General features: G+C 31.5%; 1 protein-coding gene across 1 annotated transcript in view; it reads right to left on the reverse strand.

The window, feature by feature from the left end:
* Nucleotides 1-24,874, reverse strand: part of LOC113375923 — a 112,003-nt gene that overhangs the window by 44,910 nt on the left and 42,219 nt on the right. The window contains exons 10-36 of the mRNA XM_026615862.1: nt 24,303-24,814; nt 23,436-23,969; nt 23,154-23,366; nt 22,647-22,819; nt 21,452-21,666; nt 20,719-20,896; nt 19,118-19,343; nt 18,816-19,032; nt 18,456-18,721; nt 18,052-18,249; nt 17,664-17,978; nt 17,431-17,583; nt 17,115-17,324; nt 16,760-16,918; nt 16,290-16,540; nt 14,942-15,098; nt 13,160-13,336; nt 12,942-13,084; nt 12,480-12,728; nt 12,066-12,264; nt 10,394-10,620; nt 10,053-10,208; nt 6,545-6,710; nt 5,428-5,519; nt 3,669-3,774; nt 3,198-3,443; nt 2,037-2,276 (exon numbers count right to left, since the gene is read on the reverse strand). Of these exons, the coding sequence (XP_026471647.1) occupies nt 2,037-2,276; nt 3,198-3,443; nt 3,669-3,774; nt 5,428-5,519; nt 6,545-6,710; nt 10,053-10,208; nt 10,394-10,620; nt 12,066-12,264; nt 12,480-12,728; nt 12,942-13,084; nt 13,160-13,336; nt 14,942-15,098; nt 16,290-16,540; nt 16,760-16,918; nt 17,115-17,324; nt 17,431-17,583; nt 17,664-17,978; nt 18,052-18,249; nt 18,456-18,721; nt 18,816-19,032; nt 19,118-19,343; nt 20,719-20,896; nt 21,452-21,666; nt 22,647-22,819; nt 23,154-23,366; nt 23,436-23,969; nt 24,303-24,814 (5,978 nt within the window). The remainder of the gene's footprint in view (nt 1-2,036; nt 2,277-3,197; nt 3,444-3,668; nt 3,775-5,427; nt 5,520-6,544; nt 6,711-10,052; nt 10,209-10,393; nt 10,621-12,065; nt 12,265-12,479; nt 12,729-12,941; nt 13,085-13,159; nt 13,337-14,941; nt 15,099-16,289; nt 16,541-16,759; nt 16,919-17,114; nt 17,325-17,430; nt 17,584-17,663; nt 17,979-18,051; nt 18,250-18,455; nt 18,722-18,815; nt 19,033-19,117; nt 19,344-20,718; nt 20,897-21,451; nt 21,667-22,646; nt 22,820-23,153; nt 23,367-23,435; nt 23,970-24,302; nt 24,815-24,874) is intronic.

A 24,874-nucleotide genomic window follows, 5' to 3' on the forward strand; every position in this document is an offset into this window, starting at 1 on the left:
TTTTTGTTCTAAATTTTCTGTTTATGATAAATTGGATCAATACTGTAATTATAAGTTTGTTTGACATCTATCAATTGTAAACAGCATTGTTCAGTTTTTAGTGAAAAGCCGATAGGGTCGGGCGGGGCATAAGAGTCCAATTTGACTCGGAGCAATTATATTGTGAAAACCAAATCAATTATATCACAACAAATAACACATTTATCACACGAACAACAATCCGGCTATGTTCAGTAAAACTCCCAGCTCCTTTATCATTGCAGAAATGTGTTTTGTTTGCTGTTTTTCAAAAATTTGTAACCTGGTCCTTTCTATCATTGGCGAGGTAAATTGGGACGGCCAGGTGGCCAAACAGGTATTTATTATTTTTAAACAGGTATTCTTATTTTTAAAGAAATTTTACAAATTATTCAACCAATGCAAAATATAAATATCAAGGGTGTATTTTTTACAGAGATAACTCTGTAAATAACCATTATCTGGTATTACGTTAGAAATATTCATCAGCAGATTTAGAATAACTATTTATTCAATTTATCTCTTGTAGAATTGCTTTATTTAACGTAATATACTTTTTTATTTGATATTTTTATTTGGAATGGAATAACTATTTATTAACCTCTCGCAGGGCAAGTTATAGTAATCGCAAAAAAAATCGAAAATGAAATTTTTTAAATATCTTTACGTTTCAAAGGTTTCTGAATATTTTGGCATACCTTAGAAAAATTGAGTTTTGAGAAAGAAATTTGTGTGTGTGTGTGTGCGGATACAAATTTTCGTCGACGATTTCGGGAACACGGATGAAGCTATTTGAATAATTCAGTGCTTATTAGTTTTTGGCGAAGGCAGGTCTAGCCATTCCAAAGATACGCGGCAAAAAGTGCCAAAAATGGTGGTAACTCAGTTTTTAAGAGAACGGAGCGTCCGATTTTAATAATTCAAAAAACATTTTACTTGTATTGACAAGATGAAGAATTGAGATGAAGGCAGGTCTAGCGGTTTAGGAGATCTAATGAAAAAAGTAAAAAAAATGCCATTTGGTGGTTATAAATGATCATTAGACATATGCACATCAAATTATCAGATATTTTATAGAGATTTTAACAATAATTATAAATTTTGTTTACATTCTTATGGGTTCCGTACCAATGTTTATCCGTTAGACGGCGACGCGGCGTTTACGCGCTTTGACATTTCGTCTCTATGCAGTTAAAGCAGTACGATTGCTTTGAAAAAAGTTCAGAATTTCCAAAATATGTCAAAATAAAGAAAGAATTTTTTTTTTCAAAATTATTTTGTCAAATTTATAGTTTCTCAAAAATCTAATTTTTCGAAGTACAATTTTTTAAATTAATGTTAATCGTTTTAAAAAAAAATCATATTTTTGTAACGAAAAGTTCCAGCAATTTGCCTTAAGGCACGATGCCATGCGCCCCACTAGTTCAATTATCTCTTATAAAATTGCTTTATTTAATGTAATATACTTTTTTATGATATTTTTTATATTGGAATGGAATAACTATTTATTCAATTTATCTCATGTAAAATTGCATTATTAATTGTAATATACTTTTTTATTTGATATTATTATTATTATTTTTGCACCTTTGCCAGGTTAAATGTTTAGTTGGTTCATTTTCCTCCACCCAGATGTAAGCTTTTATAGAGGTTATATAAACAAAACGGTTGAATCTAACTTAAAAACAACGATAAATTATATAAAACAATTAAATTACGCATACTTATAAATTATCTTAAGGTCTCGTAAACTAAACCACAGTGCTTATAACCAAAAAAAAAACTAACAACGAAGTAAAATACTTTTGTTATGGTAAACATTGCTGTTTATCTCTACATTTTGGCGTCGAAAGAATCAAGGTGGTGGCTGGTTATACATCTTTTCCCCTCTACTTTCAAATATTGTTGTTAAAAAATTCTTAACTTTACTGCTATTTGAGATATCGGTGGTGGACGTTTTTCTCCACGGACTTTTAAGCCCTGCTTTACCCTATAATATAATATTTTTATTATCTTACCTTCTCGAATGAGGGATGCTTAATTGTGAGCGTTGCTGTTTGAGTGTGTTTGCCTTCTTCTCCTGGAACATTTCTCCAATCGAGTCCTGCGCTCATCGTGCGCGTCGATACGTTTCGATCCCAGGTTAGGGTCGCTTCGCTCTGGATGTACTCGTTTGTGAGTCGATAGGACCCTACGGCACTTAAGTTGCGACGAGGATACGAGATGTCCAGTTCGAATTTCTGGGCATCCTGTGTCATCTGTGAAAAAAAATGTATGAAATAGAGAAATACTTATAGAGTCGTTGGAGAATTCTGAAACATCTGTGCGTCAAAGTACTTAGGACTTCCAATACCGAACAAAAATCTGAATACAGCCAAACCTCGGTTTACACGGCACTCTGGGTACACCCATACTACGCGGAGCTAAAATTCCGACATCCCTCCGACTTCCTATTATACGGTTTTTGTTCAACAGCCCACAAGTTCCTTGCGCAACCTATGAGTGATTATAGGAACCTAATATCAAAAGGGTATTAATGTAAGTTTTATTATCGACATTCATCTTTTAGACATGCCTGATTATATAACAGCTGTCTAAGAACACGTTTGAACTGACTACTGCGTCGCGCCAATTTTGGAATAAGGTGTCTATGTGATACATGTCATTTCGTCCGTATTACTCCTACTTCAAGTTGTATTCCTTAATCTCCATACAGCACGATAAAAATACGGTACGATTTGTACTAACTCTGAGTCTCTCATAGCGCGGTTCCCATACTGCACTATATAAGTTTCCATAGAACGCACTACGAATTAGCCTGAATTGTATGTTGAATACGAGTTTTTTATAGCACGGTCCCCATATTGCACGGTACGCACTTGCCGCGTAAAGCGAAGGTTTACTATACTGGTATTTGAAAAATGAAATATTGGAATCCTGGTATCAATACTTTTTATAAACGAGATCTATTCATTGAATGAAAACATAAACAATATTGTCGACACCGCCGCTTGACACCATACTCGACCCGGTATGTGTAACTCATACTGAATAAATTCAATTTTTATAAAACTATCGATAATACCAAAATACCGGTATTGAGTACCGGACAAGAATCGACCGAAATCCTGGTATTGGAAACCCTAAAAGTACTTAATTCCAGTATATAGCTGGTTTACCATGGTGTAGTTCAAGAGTCTGAATTTATACGCCAGCCAGACGTTGGTGGCCAATTGGAGGCGCGACCTGTGCTCCAACTCTCGATCTTTGACATCGTGCTCAGTTGTCAATCGGACCGTTCGATTCGTATGAACGGCGAGTAGTTCCAGGCGGCGTCCAGTTGGCGTCGTCAGCATGTGCAATTCTCCAGTGACATTGAATCCTGTTCGGTTGTATAGATGGTATACTTCGACTCGTTTCATATTCTGAAAAATATTATGGAAAACTCATTTGTATGAAATTATATATTCCAAACTTTAATGATTTTTTATAATTCAACCATTTTTGTAGAACTTAATTTTAGACTGTAAAGTGTTTAGAGACTATGTCCTTTTTCTCAAAAACTTAAAAATCATTCGATGTAACTCGATAGTAATTTTTGGACAAATATTGTTGCTTATTTGCGATGGTGAATTAATAAGGATACATACGCTGTCCTTAACCATATCCTGTTGTTGAACATGGATGTAGTTCACTCCCACAGGTGTGTGCTTGTTATCCAATGTTATGACCACGTTATCTTTGTTGTATCCAGCCCTGAGATATACATTTTAAATATTTGGTAATCATTATTCATAAAATATTTCAATTTCTACCAGTGTCATGAAGATTATAATTTTATCTCCAATTCTGTCATTTCACTAGTAAAAGAAGGAATGGTAAAGATTTTAGCATCTTTATTATTTCAGACGTTTTGGTATGACATTTCTTGACATCGTCAGTGGATTTGAATAAATGTTGAGAACAAAAATAAATATATAAAACAGAGTAATTGATTCATCCCAGGAAAATTCGGATTCGGACTCGAAAAGTTTCAAGCATGGTGTTCACGCAATGTACCATCCGTGATATACCATAATATAAGTATAATTCTTATGTTGCACGATTAATGAAAAATGTACCACAGAGTCCTTAGCGTACTCTAGTCCACGTTGAAGATGGCTTCATGTATTTTTTTGCATATTTATAATAAATATTTTTAAATTTAATAATATGACATTCGGTTAAAACTTTTATTGCACATGCAGTTTGGATTAAAAAATCCAAGTGTCTGTAATAGTTAGAGAAAAATTACTTAAAGACTCATTGCTGACATTTGTAGCGTTGCGTGTAAATTCTATATTTTATATTTTCGTTGTATTTGTTTTCATTGTAAGGGGTATGCACTCATTCGTAATTATCATAAATAAACTAGCAAACCCGACGAAACCCATGTTTCGCCACCAGATGGTTTCGTGAGAAAGATGAAGACATTTTTTGTTTTATATTTGAAAACGAAAAATTTGATTTTATTACACAACAGTAATAAATTTATTTCGATTACAAAAATGAAGTGTTTTTTAGTTGAACTTCTCTAAATAAATGAAAGTGAATCCGCAAATTATCCGTTTCATTGAAGTGCTCTTTGGTAAACCACATTTTTTGTTTTTTGGTCTGACGTTAACATAAACAAAGCGGATGGTTTCCCAACTCGTGAGCAGGCAACGTATAACTGCTCATGTGAAAAACAATAATTTTCTAAATAATCTATTTGAAATTTTTCCCGCAAACACTAAGCGATTGGCCTTGCGACTTGTTAGTTGTCATTGCGAACGCAAGGCAAACTGGAAATTGCAATCGTTTGAAGTCAAACGGAAGACCAGTCGGAATCATTGGTATGTCACCAAATCGCAAGCAGTTTTTGATTGAATGGTGAAATTCAGTGCGTGTACATCATTATTCTTTGCGGCAAGAATTGCTCGTTGACTTAACTAAGAACAATTCTGATAATTCTCAAAAATGTCATTACTCGAATTCTTAATTACGGTGCGTGAAGTTCCAGCAATTTGCATTAAGGCACAATGCCATGCACTAATTTTCTTAGCTATTTATTTCCAACGAATGCAAAATTGTCGAAATCGGTTCGTGCGTTCTGGAATTATATCGTCAGGAAGGAAAACCCGACTTATTTTTATATATATAAAATATATATGTAGATATTATTAATGTACCCCTTACATCATATACACTGATGATATAAAATTTTATATCGCAATGTCTGAAATAATAAAGATGATTTAGAATTTTTCTTTTCTTTTTTTACTTGATGTTAATGCCCTCTAGGATTTTACTTATTATAATATAATTTATATAATTTAATATAATTTAATTTAATTATAATTTTTATTATAATATAATTTTTTACATTACCTGTTTTCTGATTTACATTCATATTTGCTGTTCAAAAACGTCTTATTATTGTATTTCAGAATTGCTGAACCTCGACTGAATAACGGCATTCCCTGAAAATGAAAATTATTATAAAAATGCATTTTGCTCATTCCTTTGTATTTGATCTGTGAAATTGATGGCACGTGCTACAGAGAAGTCATTTCATGTAAGTTTATATTATTATTACTTTATGAAAATAATTCAAAATATCGTAATAAAAATAACTATTATAAAATTAATCGAATCATTTTACAATCTTATAATATGTTTACACCTTTGGGTGTTGTTTTATGTTGATTGAAAATGAATGAATGAATGTTTTGATATTTTTATATTATATATTATTTAGAAATCGAACTATTATTGGGTACATAAGGCGCCTACTATTGTAGGACTATTGTGACGAATGCAGATAGTTGTAGACTTTTTTGTGTTGATTTTTTTTTGTTTATTGCAAATAATTTTATATATTGCATAAACGATATCAATAAATGTCCAAATTCGGAAAGTGATGATGCAATATTTACGAAGTTTATTCAAATGTTTTGGGCGTTGGTATATTCCAATGTGAATTCCAAATCTTGTGGATCAGAAAAAATCAACTAATAATGTATTAAAACCAAGGCAGTGTTTCCTGGAGGGAGTATTCTAGTGTGGAGGCATTTTAAGTCATTGTTAAATCACCATAAAAAAGACAACAAATTTTTTAACTTTACTGTAGTTTACTATTATTTTTTTAATAATCCAACGTTACAAGAGTACAGAAAAAGTAAAAAAGGTAATAATTTTAAAAATTAGCAGTTGATGATGTGGGGGCTCACAAAAAATTGCAACGTGACTGTGTGTAGGAATATTTAAAAAAGAAATCTTAGAGATCAAAATCCAAAAGAATAGATATGATTATAATATAAACAACTAGAGGGAAACTTCAGTATTGCTGGATTCATAATAAATGTAAAAAAATTACACTGATGATGAACAAATCTGGGTCTCGGAACGTATTTAATTTAGTTCTTTATGAAATAAAGTTAGTGCAAAAAGCAAAGTGGTGGAGTTCATATTCATACAATATAATAATGGTTATTTTAATACTTACATTATAATCATATTCTGAATAAAGCAAGTGTCTCGTATTCAAGGGCAACTCTATCAGCAATGTTCCATTGATGCTTTGAGATTGGTTGTTGTTGACTCGGAAATAATGCGAATCCAAAAATGCTGAATTATTTGGCCACAATAGCCTCACAAAATGCGAATTTCCACTGAAAAAAGAACCAAACCGAATTAACTATTTTATTATACAAGAGTAAATATATTCGGTAATGATATGCTTCGAAATCGAGTGAACTATTTATTGGGTATGAAAATATTTAACGGAATGCTGTCAAAAAAGTCAAGATGGCTTTTTGATAGCTAAGGCAAGCCATCTGTTTAATAACACATTTAATTTGTTAATGTTCAAATTTAACACCAAGCTTATGAGCATGGATATAATAATTTTTTTAATATTTTATTTTTTGTATTTATTATTTTATTACTATTTTATGATTAGTATCGGCATTATTTCATATGTATTTTGTTTTTTAACTTCCCTAAGGGTAAGTTACAGTAATCGCCGAAAAATCGAAAATGAAAATTTGTATATATCTTTACGTTTCAAAGGTTTATGGATATTTTGGCATACCTTAGAAAAAATTGATGTATGTGTGTCTGTATGTGCGTGTGTGCGTGCGTGCGTGTGTGTGTGTGCGGATACAAATTTTCGACTACGATTTCGGTGACACCGATCAACCGATTTGAATAATTTAAAAAACATTAGATTCCTATTAATAAGGAGACGTACTGATTAGTTTTTGGCAAAGACAGGTCCAGCCGTTTCGAAGATACGTGGCAAAAAATGTCAAAAATGGTATTTTAATTTTTGAGAGAACTGAGGGTCCGATTTGAATGATCCAAAAAACAATTTAATTGGTATTGACGAAATGAAGAACTGGTGAAAAGTTTGGAAGAGTAAGTCTAGCGGTTTCGGAAACGTTATAAAAAAGTGAAAAAAAAATCATAAGACGCATAAGAATGATCGATTAGGCATATGCACATCAAATCATCACGTATTTTTTAAATATTTTAATAATAAGAACAAATTCTGTTTACTTTTTTATGGGTTCCGTATCAATGTTTATCCGTTTTACTGTGACGCGACGCCTACGGGCTTCGATATTTCGTTTCAACGCAGCTAATGTATAGCAATTGCTTTGAAAAAAAGTTAAAAATTTTCAAAGTATAGAAGAAATTAAATTTTTCAAAAAGGTCATTCTTTTCAAAAATTTTAAAAACCTCAAAAATAGTTTTTTTTCAGAGTTCCAAAAGAAAATTGAATTTTCCTTAAAAAATTTAATTTTTGGTACTGGAAGTTTCAGCAATTTGCCTTAAAGCACAATGACATGCACTACTTAATTGGATTTTATATTATCCCCGCCTAACACGATACTTCTACAGCACGGATTCACATACATGAACTTTGTCTAACTTGAAGTGAAGGAAATCTCAGTACAATAATGTAATCAATGAGAAAAAGCTTTTATGTGCAAAAGGTTTAGTATTTCACCATTCTTATTCAAACGTGCACGTACTACAAGATTTTCTGACTAAGTTTTTGTTAACTATTTATACTTAAGCACACTTTAATAATTTATTCCTGTTAGTATTCGTGAATAAAATATTTTTGGATAAGTAGTACTATTTTTTTATTACAAAGATAATAGTAACTACATAAATTTGTATTTTTGAGCTTTGTCTGGCGAAAATAAAAAAAACTTCCTAACAGACATTTTATCTCTATAAGAACAAAATTAGAAATTTTATATCGAGATATGACATGTCGCCAAATCATTCAATTTAAATGAAGCGTTCATACGGATTGGAAGAAATGATAAAAAAAATTAGAGAATCTGTTACCGCAGGCAGTCCAATCGCTTTCAATATAATATCTGGTCCTCGGGCAGCAATAATAGAGCAGATGGAAAGCTCTTAGCATCTGGATTGAAGACTGTTCGAAAAGCGAATTCTACTAAGCGCCAATATTATTAAAAACAAAGCCTTGAAAACTTATAACTACTTTAAGGAAATTGGAGAAACTGGTATTAATCCAGTTTTGTTGCCAGCAAACCGTGGTTTGATCTATGAGAAAACGCTTGTCACTACAATAACCATTGATAAAGGTGGATACACGGCACACCAGGTCTTTAATAACGATGAGACTGCTCATTGGTGGAAATGATGCTACATTGGGCATATATTTCCAAAAAAGAAAGAACTGCTCCAGGTTATATAAAGATCAAGTTAGATCAAGGAATTATTGTCACATTTTAAACTACATTCGAAGATCATTACAATGGATTTTGGGCAAAATTGGTGATGAATCTATGGATATCAAAGAGACTTGGAAATTAAAAAAAAAATTATATAAACAAGTTTCTTCCCTAAAAAGCAATCGTTTTGTCAACACAAGCAGAAAGTGTTTTAACTCATTCAAATCGGATGCTTAGTTCTCTCAAAAACTGCCATTTTTTGCACATTTAGCTCTATATCTCCGAAACGGCTAGGCCAGCCTTTGCCATAATCTAATCTCCCCATTATTACAAATCGAATGTTTTTTGGATCATTCAAATCGGTTGATCCGTTCTATAGTGTGTTAAGCTTTGTCTTTGTTAAAAACTATACGACATGTCTCCTCATTAATAGGAATCGAATGTTTTTTGAACAATTCAAATCGGATAATCTGTACGCCCGAAATCGTCGACGAAAAATTATCTCCACACATACCCACACATACATCCATTATTTTTGAGGTATGCCAAAATATACAGAAACCTCTGAAACGTGAAGATATGCAAACATTTTCATTTTCAAGTTAAAAATAAGACTTGGCTAATTGAATAAAATTTTCAGCTGTTAGTGGTAGAAAATAAAATTTTCATTTTTACGAAAAACCTAATATTTTAGGATATCCGTTAGGATATCCGTTTACTATGAACTTTTTGTAATTTTCGTTAAGCGTGGAAAAAATCTAACATTTAATTACATAGAAACGGTCTGACCGATCATTGCGAAGAACTATTCAGCACAATTCCAAACTGATACTTTTGAACTGTTTTTAAATTTTCAAAATAGATTTAGTATTTTTTGCGAAATTATGGACGAAATTGTTTGTACTTTTCTGCTGGTTCTAAAGATACGGCTCGACCAATCGTCTCGTGAAACTTATCGCTAATTTATCGAGCTTTAGCAAATAGTTTTTAATTTTTTGAAATCAGTTCAGAGAGAATTTCTACAAAATTTTAAAAATTGGCTCATTGGCTCATACACTCGCATACTTTCTTCAAATTTGATCTCAAACATGACATGACAAATTGGAAGTCGTTTTTTTGTCGAAAACATATACTTCTTCAGTTAAAATGTTGTAATTACAACCTTCTAACTCATTTAAAATCATTTAACTTAAGTTCAAAAATTACTGCAGTTATAATATTTTGAACAACGTGTGGAGTTCTAGCAGTTTTCTACTAAATATAACGCTTTTATTCATGACTCGTTTTTCCCATTACTTGTGTTCATCTGCATTGAGTTTGAAATTTCCTCCGAGCCAGGGCAATTTCTTGAGGGGGGTGCTGCAGTTGAATATCCCATGGGTGTTCTCAAATGAGTGGTATGCCACGTCCGCACTTGCTATCAATCGAGAAGCAGGGATACGAAGGATTCCACTGAAACATTTATAACACACATTAATAAAATGTCAAAATATAAATGCTGTAAGAATTGATGTTATATACATGCAGGACAAGTCCAGGGAAGAGATAATGAATTGAAACAGATGGTTCTGATTTATTGAATATAATTGTGGTTGTATTTTTCTATCTGTTCATGAATTTTAAACTTTTTTCTTTACCTGGCGTTGTGGTAGTAGTTATCCTTGTCATAATTAAGAGACGTTATAATAGTTTCTTCGTTCTTGTATTTAGGTGTCGTCAAATTGTAATTTAGTTGAGTACGATGTTCATTATCCTGAACCATATGTAAATAATTACCGATGACTTTCTTGTCTTTTTTTGTTCCCCAAAGTAATTCCAATTCTGCTTGGGTATCATTGGCGTTGTTTGATATGTTTTTCAACATCTGAGAACAAAAAATGTGTGAGTGGCATTTTATCTTTTAGCTTGTTGTAAAAATATTTATAATTACAATTATTTTGTGATTAATTTTTGAAAAAACTAGTTGGTATTGATATTTTGCTTTGATGCAAGTTACATGAACTTCCCGATATGTGTAAATAATCGACTTAATCAATAAAAAATAAATTAATTTATGAGTGATTAAAAGTATTTCGAGTCGATTTATTACACATATTTGAAAACGAACGAACATTCGGAGTATTTTCCAAAAGCAAATTTTCACAAATCAATAATTTTTATAATTAAACCAGTTTCCGTAGGTCTTTAATGGTTTAATATGTTCATTAAAACCAAGGTTTCTATCGTTATATCAAGTAAATTGTCTAATTTATATTTTAACAAACGTCTAAAAAACTACTCATTTTCTCGAACTTTGATGAATTTTTAAAATTGAACTACTCGTCGTAAGACCGTAATATTTCAGTAAGTTCTATAAGACCATGATATATATCGCCAACAAAAGTTCCATAAAAATCGGCTTAAGTTTTTTTTTTCAACAGTTAATTACAAGAAAACGTTCAGTAGATTTTCACCTAAAACTAATCAGTATCAATCCCAACCAATACCTTTCGAACAGTTTTTGATTTTTTAAAATTGATTCGGTAGTAAAAGCTTAAATCTCGACGATAAGTTTAACACTTTCTTCCAAGTTACAAAGAAATGGCTCGGCCAATCGCTGCACAAAACTGAGAAAAGATACATCTCAAAATACTTCGATTGGCTTTTAAATTTTTGAAATTGGTTCAGGTGGTTTTGAACAAACGTTGATCAAAGGTCTAATTTTGACAAACGCCAAAAAACGATACTAATTTTTGCAAACTTTGACGAATTTTCAAAATTAAACGACTTGTCGTAGGGACCGTAATATTTTAGTATGAACTATAAGACAATGGTATCTACCGTCAAAAAAATTTATAAAAATCGTCAAAAAATTTTAACGCTTTAAAAACTAATCAGGTCGATTCCCAACCATTATCTTTCGAACAGTTTTTGAATTTTCAAAATCGAAAAATTTTTCACTTTTCTGCGATTTACAAGGAAACGGCTCGGCTGATCGTCGCACAAAACTGAGAAACGCTAGTCTTCATCGAGATACATCGAATGGCTTTTAAATTTTTCAATTTACGTCAAAAAATCTGTTTACACATACACACAAACACATACCTTTTTCAAATTTAGTCTCATTCGATTCATAATGGCTTGAAACGTCGAGAAAACATAAAATTAGCGAATCAGATTTTTTGATGAAAACATAAATTTCTCCTTCGGGAAGTTAACAAATGGTTCCAAAATATGATTATAAACAGGAATGCTATGGTTTATACATATTACCGTATTTATGTAGGAATAATGTGTCAAAATCGTTATTATTACTAAATTTCATCTTACCTTAGCATTTGCAGAATAATGCAATTCGCTGACTTCAGTCTCATAAAACAGATTTATATTCAAGTCCTTAGGATCGTTTGTGGATTTGTATTTGCAGATTGCATGATGCAAGTCTGCATGCGGAGGAGGTAGAAGTAGTTTGATATCAAGTTTTGCGTCGCTGAAGGATGGCATTGCTATTGAAACGTTGGATCCAACCCTGGTAAAATAGAAATTTATAGTATTTCAAGAGGTGCATCAAGCTTGTGTCTTAATTAATATATTAAAATCGATGTAAAAATAAATAATAGTGCTATACTAATGATCGTAGACTTTCTAAGTGGATGGACGTAGAATTGTTTGACATGGTCAACATGAACATAATTTTTAATCTACAGAATTTTTATCTGGTTATTAAAGAGTTGGAGTACATACTTCCATAAATTATCAATGTTCAAATCAGCTCCGATCGTCAAGTTGTCGAATTTCTTCTTTGTCGTTGAAGGATTGATGTACTTGGCTGCCAAACTAGCATACCGGAATGGCTTGTTCTGAAGATGTTGTTGGGCGACGACGTTGACTCTCATGTCTTGCATCAAATGGTAAACCCAAGAGGTGGCGATGCTACCATGTGAACTCTCCAGCGCATAAGCAACGTTCATATTGCCATTTTCTTTTATAAGTCTAATGAAAGTAAAAATCGAAAATTTAAATTTACACATCGAGCCATTCGCGGTTTTTCATAATTCTCAACCATTCATGAATTTAATTATTGCTAATATATATTTGATTTAACATAAAGTTTTTGCTCAAATATGGTAAACAATTTATATCTTCTATTTTCATTACAATTACTGCTATCACTGAAGAATCTGTATTGTTATAGGAAATACTTACGTCACATCCACTGTTAGATTTGATCTAGCCAGTTTCTTGATAGGTGATGTCATTTCCAGATCAAAGGTCATTCTATCATTTGGCAAGCTTTTTAGATTACTTTTGAAGTTCAAGTTCCTTAGAACTGTCACAGATGAATCGATCTATGGAACATATTATATGAAAAATATTAATTAGATTTTGTCTATTAATCTATACATTTCAGAATTTCTTCTTACATGAAGTCCTAAATCCCAGTCATATTTATGCCTGATGGCAGCTTCACCAGATACCGCCAAATATCGTTTTCCGCTGTCCATTCGCGCTGTGATTGCATGTCCTGTTGGTGTCCTTGCCCATACGTATTGCAGTGTTTTTGGTTCTCCAGGTTGGTGTGGTATCATTTCCACATTTATCTGAAAAGAAAAAGAATATTGCAAGTGCATGAGGAATTGATGGTCTGTTTTCAGGTCTGATAAGAACTTAAAGCGTTGAAGCTATTTTTAAGAGATTTAATGAGACGAAATTAGATTTGGTGAATTGCTTTACAATGAACTCATCTAATTTTTTCATATAATTCTAGTCATGGGTACAATAAAGTAAGAAGAGAAAATTGATTTAGGTATATCTAGAAAGAAGGTTGGTGAACAGATTTGGTAGTTCTAGTAGATATAGGTGTGCTAAATTTGGTTAGAATGATTTCGATTTTTTTCTAATATTTAGGATTAACAACACAATACAGGTTAGTTTTAGTAACATTTTAATCTCATTACTTCAACTTATGATCGAGGCGAAGATTGTAGAAGTCTACATAAAAAAGAGTACGACTTCCTCTAAACTTCCAAAAGTGTCAGATATAATTATGTAAAAAATAGATCTTCGGCATGTTAGAATAAATCTGTACTGCTTTAATATTTTTAATATCTATAAAAATGCAGAGAATTATTATGTTAAACAACGCCTAAATAAATATAGTTTTCACAATTTCACTTGTCATGTAATTGTGTTTGAAGAACTTCATGTAATTGAAATCAACATACATTCATTGATTGCTTGTTTTTTCTTTAGTTTTTCGCTGGCGATACAGTTTCATTCTTTGAACAGTTGTAATATCTGTCTTGCATATACAAATAATTTCCATTTTAATAACTTCAATAATATATAGTAACCACGAATAATATAAATTACTTCAATAAACTTACGTTTCTCACACGTCACAGATTTTATATTTGCTTTATTATTTGCACTATTTAATTATTTATGGGGAATGTGATAAAATATTCTTCCGATCCATACATTTTTATTAACTCAAGATTTGTACTAATATTTAACTTTGAAATGTAACGACATAAAACTCCGAAAAATGAACAATATGCTGCACGCTTTCGGTGACGTACGCATGTATAGTAACGCATACAAAGAAGCCTCGCAAAAATACGACGACCAATCAGAATCGACCCATATAGAAATGATCTCATCGAGAGCGAATGGCGAATCATTGGCATTCGATCTTGCCGTAACCCACTTCCGTTTCATTTGTACGGATTTACACTCCAGTCGCGCCTAAAGAAGTTTGACTTCAAAAAATAAATTTTGAAGACATTTTGGATATCCACTATTTTTTGATTATGCATATATATTAGACAAGTTGAAAAAAAAACCTCTAATATTTTCGAAAAGGGTTGCAAGTATGTCGAGATTAAAAACGGAATTCAAAATGAGTTTTAAAGGTGAATCAATAACTGATCCTAGTTTTATGACCTTTTTTTTCAACTAAACGGGCTAAATTAGTTCAAAAAAATAAATTTTGAAGACATGTTGGATATTAATTATTTTTCCATTTTGTATATAGACAAGTTGTATAAAAAACACTGGTTACTTTCTAATCTTTTTCAAAAATAATTGCAAGATATCGAGATTAAAAACAGTATCCAAAATGAGTTTCAAAGGTGAACAAATCGTTGATCCTAGTTTATGACCTCGTTTTTTTGTAACTAAACAGGCTAAAGTTCTTACATTACCTTTAGGGGCATCGAATCTAGTACTATGACATCTCCTTGTACTCGATATCTTCGAGGTCCTGACCTTAAAGTTCCTTTTAGTCCATAAGACGATGCGTCGACATAAGCTGCTGTTATGGATTCCTCCTGTTCTAACTCGCCATCAAAGGAAATATTTCTGTAATAAAAATAATAATTATATAGTAATATAATTGTACTATATTATTGAAATACATTGAAGTATGAGTCGAATTTATACACTAAAGGGATACAAATTACCGAATTAATTTCTGATTAGTATATTGATAAGTAGTTATAATATTTAATTAAATAAACAAATAAGATGAAGCAATTTGAAACAAAGAACAGTTTAAATTTGCGGATTGCCAGATCTAGCGGTTATGGACTCTCAATAAAAAAAAGTTAAAAAAACCGCCATTTGGCGGACAAAAATGTTCATTACACATATGCACATTAAATTATAAGATATTTTATAGAGATTTTAACAATGTGTACACATTTTGTGTCAACTTTTTTGGGTTTCGTACAAAGATTTTTAATTTTAAAGTTCACCTATGTGTATTAAACAAATGTCCTCGATATTTTCGACAGTATGGAGTAATTGATTTGTATGATTGAAGAAACATTTGGTTAGTACTCGATCGCGAGGCGTTTTTGCAAAAGGCACGTCTAGACGATTCGGAGGTATGGAGCACAAATGGTGTAAAAATGGTCATGCAGTTTTTAGAGAACGGATCATCCGATTAGAGTATTTCAAAAAACATTTTATTTGTGTAGATGACGTGAAAAAAAAATGCTTTTACAATTAAAGTTTCCTAATTTTAAAATTTTTCAAAAAAATTCAAAATTAATTTTGAATATTTTTAAAAAATATCAGAATTTAAAAAAAATCGATTTCTTACAAAAATTTTAGAAAAGTTCGAAAATTTCAAAAAAAAAGTTTCTCGAATAATTTAAAAAAAAAACGATTTTTCTCAAAAATTCTAAATAATTGGAACTTTTAAATTATCAAAATTAAAAAAAATAATTCAAAATTACCAAAAAAATCGAATTTTCAAAAAAATTGAATTCTTATGAACATACATATAAGTTGTTTGTAGTATACCCAATTTAATAAGCACTTACAAATTCCTAGATTGTATTTATAATGAATAATCTATTTGAAACTATATAAAACAATTGTAATTAATTATTGAAAAATTTTACTGATTATTGATTATCTTCATTTCTCGAATGTTGAATTACGGTACGGGAAGTTTCGTAAATTTGCCTTAAAGAACGATGCCATGCACTACTAGTTTATTATGTAACTCAGCAATTCGCCATGAATGTGCATCGATAACCTTACCTGAACTCTTCCAATGGGGTCGTGAGCTCAAAGGTAACATGTGACCCTTGTCTTCCGGCGTTCACAGTTAATTCGTGTTCTTTGTAATGGAGTTCTAATGAGGCGGAAGCCGTCGGTTCACTACTTTGGGATGATTTTGATACCAGAATAGAACACCCGAGTTTAGAAACTGCTTCTATTGGTGTTTCAACCATTATTTTCATGTTGATGAAGTCATCAGACTCCACATGCCAAGAGGTCTCAATGTCAAACTGTAAGAAAGAATATTAAGTATTATATATTTATTTACATTCTATATAAAACTATTAACATAGTTAGGTAACACCCTATTTGAAATTATAGTTTGGTCTTTTATAACCTTGTTTAATTTCCTAGAAAAAATTAAATTTAATTTAAAGTTTAATTTCCTAAATCAGCCGCATTTAAAAAACATAATTGGCGAATCTTTGCTTAATTAAATTTGACATTACCTTTTGCCATGTATTATTCTCCAGAATACCAAATCCGAGCTCCAATCGTCTTTCAATTTCCGAAAAATCTTTTTTGGCTAAAAATGTTACCATAGGTATGTTAAGTAGGTTAGATGACAAACGCATTCCACCAGTAGCTTCTAAATAGTCCTTGAACATCTGTAAATAAAGTATACAAATATAAATATTTTGCTCTATATTCTAAATTTTCTTTATGGGTACAGGATCTGCTATTTATATTTTCAAAACTCGCTTTTTTGAGGAGAATCATGATTGTGACAATTCGACCAGGGAGTCATTTTGTGGAGCCTGTAGCATTAAAATTGAAGAACAATTAATTGAAACATATAAATACCTCCAAATTACCAGCGAAAGAGGCCTCACTCGTAGACGTTCTTCCAGTAACGTTGACACGATACAATCCTTCCTGGGTTTCATATACCAGCTGCGCTTGCGCTAAGGATAGATTCTCAATAGGTGTTCGTAACTCTAAAAGTGCATGATGTATTCTTGATTGAGTAGGATTATCAAGATCTTTCACTGTATAGTTTACCAATAATCGTCCCTGCGGAAATTGAAAAATTTATAGTGACAATTTTTAATTTATGAACTTGGTTTCGAGCAGATCATCTATTAGAAGAGGAAAATTAGTATTGGTGACGATTTTTCACCTGATGAGTATCGTTGTAGCTTAGTACATGCAAGTCCGCATCTACAAGGTATGAGCTTCCCATTTCTATTTGTAGATCATATTTTAGAGTGATATTTTTTGCTTGTTCAAATGGACTGATGACCAAAAGTTGATTCCGCATTGTGAACACATCCTAGATCAAGAACATCGAGTTCATAATTATATGAGAATTCACTAAGATTATGCGCGATAGTAATGAATTTGTAAACCTACCAACATTTGAAAATCGTTGCGAAGTTCAATTTCTCCTTCCTCCAATGCCAGTGAACCCGAAATGGATCTAATCGTATCAATTTTCTCGTAATTCAATATTCCCTTCATGGTAGGATACAATAGAGTATCGAGTTCTATAAGACCAGACCAGGATGCATAATCTTCTTCAGAAATGTCTTCTGATCCATCCATTTCTTCCTCGTCTGAATACTCGTCTTGCTCTTCTTGAATTGGCTCGAAAAGTAAGGGTCTCTTAAACCCAAATTCACGGTATAAAGCTATCTGATTTGGTCTTCCAACTGCTTTTATACCAATCTGTTTAAATTTAAAAAAATTGTTTATAATCAAATTCACTTATTGATTATTAAATCATTATTACTTTGTTTACCTTTTTATCAGATAATTGTAAAGATAGTTCTAGATCCAACTCTTCATTGTAAATAATTTTAACAACAACACCATTTTCTTCAAAATGTTCAATGGGGATGAAGAACTTAAAAGAATACTCCATATCAGTCAACATTTTGTATCTCCAGACGCCTGCAAAGCCAAGAACTAACGAATTCCAACCAGCTCGGAAATCCACCTGGAATTATATTGAATACATAGAATCATGTTTTTTTTCAATTCATGCTGCGAATTTCATAGAAGACTAGACTGAGGCTTTTTCTTTAAAGTAGTACATTTTTTTTAGTATGACATCATTTTTAATGCCTTTTTTGAAGCGATCATATTTTGTGTAGTGGCATTCTTTTGTCATTTATCAAATGAAACAACTTAAACTTCATATACCTCTGTTTGCTTCAGTTTTCCGACCAACATTATGTCTTTCACTTGTTCAAAAGGCGTTGCCAAATAGAACTTTACATCAAAGTTGGATGTTGTGTGGACGTCCAGCAATAATTCCAAGCCCATGCAATCTGTGGGAGTTCTAATTTCGGCCACTGCATGTCGTAACTCTTCAGACACACCAAATCTTCCAGTCAGAAGACTATATTTTTGTATCGGAGTGGTTATGTTGAAATTTAGCATGTTGTTGGTCAGTTTTTGCAGGTGACCTGTTGAGGATAATTGAAATGAATATATATGATTTAATCGATCAAGCAAAAAATAATACTCATGGGAAAAGGTTGATCATGGTAATGATTTTACCTTTAATGACCAACGTGTATTTCTTGTTCTCCAAATTCAACTCAGCTGCCCCATGAAGTGTTCTATTATGCGCCAATGTAATTTTGCAAACTAACAATCCTTTGCCATATCCTTTGAAAGGAGAGTTAATTGTCACCATTCCTGATAATGTATCAGCTAGCAATTCCCGATCCAGTTGCCAACCACTCACGATCGAAATTACTTGTTCAGGATTATACTGAACAAAAAAACGATTATCATCAAAACTGTCGTGATGGACTTAAAAATAAATACTGTTCATTTAAAAATTTAATTTTTCCTACCTTGACGTTAATTTCGGTGTCGATTCTCGAATGGTTATGTTTGTGTTTCAGGAATGCACTTAAAGAAGGAACGTTTTGGATGGTGCTAATTAGACTGCTGTTGTAAGTGCAACGGAAGGACTCGGAAGTGATTTCGTAATCTCCAAAAATATCAATCGAAATTTGGTTGTTGCTCTCCCATAAAACAGAACAGTCTACATGGATTAGATTTTGCTGCAGCAGGAAACTATAAAAAAGGTATGTTAAAAATAATCAAAGAAGAAAATTAAATTATATGTTCCAAAATTTTATTATATTATATTATTAGCCAAAATTTGTATCAGGAATTAGTTATTATTAACCAGTTGGTTTAAAAAAACTAAAAGAACAAAAATTGTCGGAAACTTTTCATCGGATTTCTGAATAATACCAAACCAATAGTTATTGGAATTTTTATTTGACTTCTTTTTAATGCTACAAAATGCTACTAAATTTAGACAAATATAATAAAAGCATATGGAGTATTTGTTTCATAACTAAATCTTTTATCCCACTTTTAAAGCATTACGCAAAAATAGTATTATTATACCCAGTTGATGCTCATAAAATTTTCTAAAACTTTTATACAATAAAATTTGAGTTGCAATTAGTGTCTTACCAGAAATTTTCTCGCAAAAGATATTTATATTATAATAATGGAGATTTTTTAATTTTTGCTAAATCTTTTTCAAATCTTTTAAAACAAACTTATCTATTAACGAAGAAATTTATGTATAAATTGCGTACACAATTCTATTTTTTTTTCGTTGCCTTCGCATGGACATTGCCTTTAAAAGAAGAACGCGTTTTTTATTTTTGTTGAAACTTATCTAAATTTCAAGCTTTATACAAAAATAGTATTACACCATGTTGAAGCTGATAAACTACTCTATAAACTCCTTACACAATTTATTTATTTGACTTCTTTCTCTTACCTGCTTTTTTTTGTAAAGTTAAACATTCATAATATAAGCGTATGGGTGCATTTTATGGACTAAGCTAAATCGTATCTAAATTTTAAGCTTTAGGCAAAAATAGTTTTAAAGTAAGTCTAAGATGATAAAATTATATGAATATTGCGTAGGTATATATTGGTCAGCTATGAAAAAGTTTTTCCAAAAATCATACTCAACTAATCAAAATTCAGATATACAGACTAGCTAGGTACATATTAATCTTTAGAAAATAAACGTACATATTAATCTTTAGAAAATTTATTCAAATTCTTTCTTAATTTGTCTGGTATCAATTTTCAAAACTCAAGTGCAATATTGAAAAACAATCTGTTGATCAAGACTTTACTCTAGATGACTTTTGTACGTATTAATTTTCAAAATTGCAATATTTCGTAGCAAAAAAAAACTACTGGCAATTTTGAGTAAATTATAGTCTTTTTATAAAGACAATTGTAGAATTTGAAGCTAATATTTAGTCAAATTTTTAGTGCCACTCGCAACTCTAATGACCATATTAATTTAAAACGATCTTTGTGATTGTAATTTATTTTTGATTTATATTTCTATTTTATTCCTATTTCTACATTCTACATTCCACATGTATATTTTCAATCATCATGTACTTGCCTCAAATGCAATAATGTTCTTGACCAGTGATCGAATGGTGTATAAAGATCTATTGACAATTTCGTGAAAATTCCTGGTTGAAACCTATATCCTGCAGCTACATGCAAGGATACTTCGTCCTGCGGACTCCACATGACTCGAGATGTTAATGTATAGTCATAATCCAAACGTTGCGAAACTAAAATTATAAATAAGTTATTAGGTGATTTTATTTGAAATTTTATCAAGGAAAATAAGGAAACAGCAATAGCTGTTTAGGGTTATATATGGAACACATATAAATACTGTGGATTCTGTTGTACAAGGTTTCTTGTTTTTGACATCGAAAGTAATTTGTTTGAACTTGCAGAACTTTTCTGGAGTCTAGTATTGAATTTGATGGTACCAGTAATCGATTCGGTACGCCGGTACACACAAAATTTGAGTTACTGAATTATAAATGTAAATTAATATCATTACTAGAACATGATAATGGGCTAAAGCAACATGTATAATGGGCTTTTGAATTTAAACATATACGTAGATACAGGGATTTGGTATATGTGAAAAACAATTAAAATTATAAAGCTCAAATTGAAATGAGAGGATTATCTTTTATTTTGAGATAATTAATTTAACATTTTAAATGAGAGAATTATTTTGTGTTGAAATTGCAAAATATTTGTGGGATTACTATATGCACATGCCGCCACATGCGTATATTTTATAAAAATACATGTATGGTTTAGCATACCCGTGGATTTCATTCCCAAAGATCCTGTTACAGTTCTTCCAGGGTACGTCAGAACAAATTCGTAGTCGACGGCAGAGGGTTTTGGTCTGTGCATCTCCACAGATAAAACTGCCTTTTGACCAGGATCACGGTTTGCATCCCATTTTACTTCTACACCGAATTCTTTTTTCACTTTACCATTAATACCTCTGAGAGCAAGGTGGATATCTCGAATTCTACGAAAATACAATTTAGTTAGATTAGATGATTGGTAAAATATATTCATTTATATTTATTGACCTATTAAGGGGGTTGTTCTTTTTTTTGTTACAAAAAATGCAAGGTATTTGTTTTTGTTTTTCTCGAAATGTATTGATCATAGAGACATGCGGTTTTTTTTTAAACAACAATTACCAAATCATAGAATATTAAGAAATTTTATATTTTTTTTTGTCGCCGTCATTTGTTAACAAGGGGGCGCCAATCTCTTTTGCGGTGCTACAGATAAATCCGTTGCGCATCGCCTGAAACAAAAAAAAAAAACGAAACCACGTTGAAGAAGAAGTTTGAATCCAGTCCCCTACCAAAATAAAAGAAAAAAAACAAGAAGGAAAAAAATGGCAGCTATTTAAAAAAAAGTGTTAAAAAGGGCCTTTTTTGGGACGAGAAGCTTCGTAAATTTTTTTTGCGTAATGTTATCAAGTTGTTTGAGGTAGGGGGACTAGGTATTGCAGTGGTGAACAAATTAAAAAAAAATGTAAGTCGATCCGACTTGTAGTTTTTTTTTAATTTGTGGCACCGCATTGAAAAAAGTCAATTTGAGAAAAACGAATTTAAAGTTTTTAATATAATGTACTAAATACACCATTTAATTTAATGTACTAATACACTATGGTGTTCAAAGGTGCTGACACATTATAAAGGTCATGTGCATGACGTATTATAATGAAAAAGGGAGCAGCTGGCATACAATAGCTCGCGGAGCGATGAAAAAACGGTTTCAGAGGATCATACATATAGAGATATATATATCTATAACTTTGTCAAAAAAATAAATATTGAGATGATTTTTTTTTTAAATAATTCTAACGTTTTTAGCTTTCATAATATCAAAAAATCGAAAAAATTAAATAAAAAAAAACAACCCCTTTAATTGTGGGTGTGCTTTTGTTCTTGTGTGAACATATGTGTGTATACATACTATATTTTTACTTACTTATCGAGATGTATGTCGAGTAACAATTGTTTGTTAGGATGTTCCATTTCTATTGTAGACGTAATCGAATAGATTTGTGCCTTGTAGCGTATTTTTAAATAAGATGACATACTGCTTGCTGAAGGCTCTAGATGCTTCACAAGTATTCCGTATCTTTCACCATTATGACTAACCTGTTGAAAAATTACTAATGAAACGACAAAAATATTAAAACAATTAAGGACCTTCATTGAAAAAATTAATTGAGCATAGATACCGCTCGCTGTGTTAAGTGATTTTTTGTTGAAAACCAGATTCTGCTGACAAGCAACATAAGAAATTTGTGCAAATTTACATTTTGATTTACATGAACTAGAAATATACACTTTACGAAACAGCAATAAAAATTATCCAAAGCTTGTATTCACATTGCTGATGTAGAAGATCATAGGAGGACAAACCGACATACATAGATGAATTTACAGAAACCTCGATAATTGCTTCATTTTTCTGTTTGCTATTATTTACCTGAACATCCAATCTCAGTTCTTTTTTATCATGATGATATCTGCAGTTCACGTCAACCTCATGGGATTGTTTCTGAGAAGATTCGTCCATATCTCCAGGTGACTTCATGTGAAGTTTCAAGTAATGGCTGGTTCTACTTGCGGTGCTGTTATTGTTGTAAAAAGCTCTTGCTGTCATTGTGTGTCCAGTGAACCAACATGTGTTCAAATTTATCTGAAAAGTATAATTAATAATTAATTTATTTCAGAAGTATAGTGAATAAATTAACACAGATCCACTTACCACATATTCTCTTTGAGATTTTTCCGCAATGCTTCCTTCAATGACGAAAGGCACGAACGAGGGTATGGTTAAATTGAATTTACCATCAGCCTGTAAGCTCGGTCGACTAATGAAAGATACATCAATATCACTTATGATTTCTTTTGTTGGTGCATATTTTACCACAATCCAACCGTGATGCTGAAAACCCATTTTTTCGTATAGCAATTGCAATCCTACATCCAAACGCGATATAGGTTTGAAGACAGAAATTTGGGCGCTGTATTTACTGGATTCGTATGAGTTGTTCAAAAGAAGTATAGTGTGAATGGTCAAAGTATGATTAGGATCCGTCAGATTTTTGGATGTGTTGATGTCTATTTTGCAGTCGACATGTCCAAGGTGGTTGATGAAGGTTAGAGCTGACACAAAGTTGTACTGTGGATAAGCTGTAGTTTCGAGTTTGAATTCGCCTCTTCGATGTGTCCGATTTCGATCACTTAGATTACTTACACTTCCTTCTATTTTCACGTTTTCTAGTCTGCTTTCCAAGAACTGAAAATTACAGTAAATTTACTTTTACGCCAATTCTTATTAATTTTATTCAACGTTGTCATTTTTTCTTTCTATGCAAATCCAAAGCACGGAGGATATTTCATATAATATATTAAAATAAAATTATATATGAAATATTAAACATGTAAATTTTATTTAATTTTTTATATTATTTGTGAAATAAAAGCAGTGGAGCAAAAAATTATTGGTATTCATAACATACTAATTCAATTATTATAAAATAAATTATAATTATAAATTAAATTGTCACACATTTCTGATACAAATTAGACCAAATATAAATTGATATTCAATCTATCCTAATCTACAAACCTTATAATCTAATTTCAACTTGGTACTCGTTGATGCTTCGCTGTCCGTTACATAACCCATCAAAACAGCAACCAACCTTTTCGTTTCAAATCTAAGTTTAATATCATATTGGGAAATATTCTTTTTTGTCACAGCTTTTAATAACCCTGTCAATTCTGCAACTTTTTCCGAATTAACAGCCAAGTATAATTTAGGAATATACAAGTGACCGTGTGTCTCATTTCTAATTGTCCATTCAAAATGTGCATCCAGATGTTTATTTCCATTGATATCCAAAGTTATATTAGACGTGATGCTGTTATGATTATTTTTATACAATCCACGCGCAAGGAATGTGTTTGTATCAGAGTTGAAGATTACAGTGAAATTTTTGCTGTTATCTGCTAAAGTTATGTTGGATCCAAGTAAACGTTTCATTTCTGAATTGGGAGTATTGAAGATAAAACTCACGTAGCTGATGTTATTTAGGTTTTCCCATTTGTATTCGAAGACGTACTTTTTAGCTGTTGGATCTATAAAAATATTTGGTTGATGAAATAGTTGTACATGAGTTTTCTAATAGAGCAATTGAT

The sequence above is a fragment of the Ctenocephalides felis genome, unplaced genomic scaffold (genome assembly GCF_003426905.1).
Source record: "Ctenocephalides felis isolate EL2017-DRISC unplaced genomic scaffold, ASM342690v1 CF-g0.4_SCAFFOLD_01886, whole genome shotgun sequence".
NCBI lineage: Eukaryota > Metazoa > Arthropoda > Insecta > Siphonaptera > Pulicidae > Ctenocephalides > Ctenocephalides felis.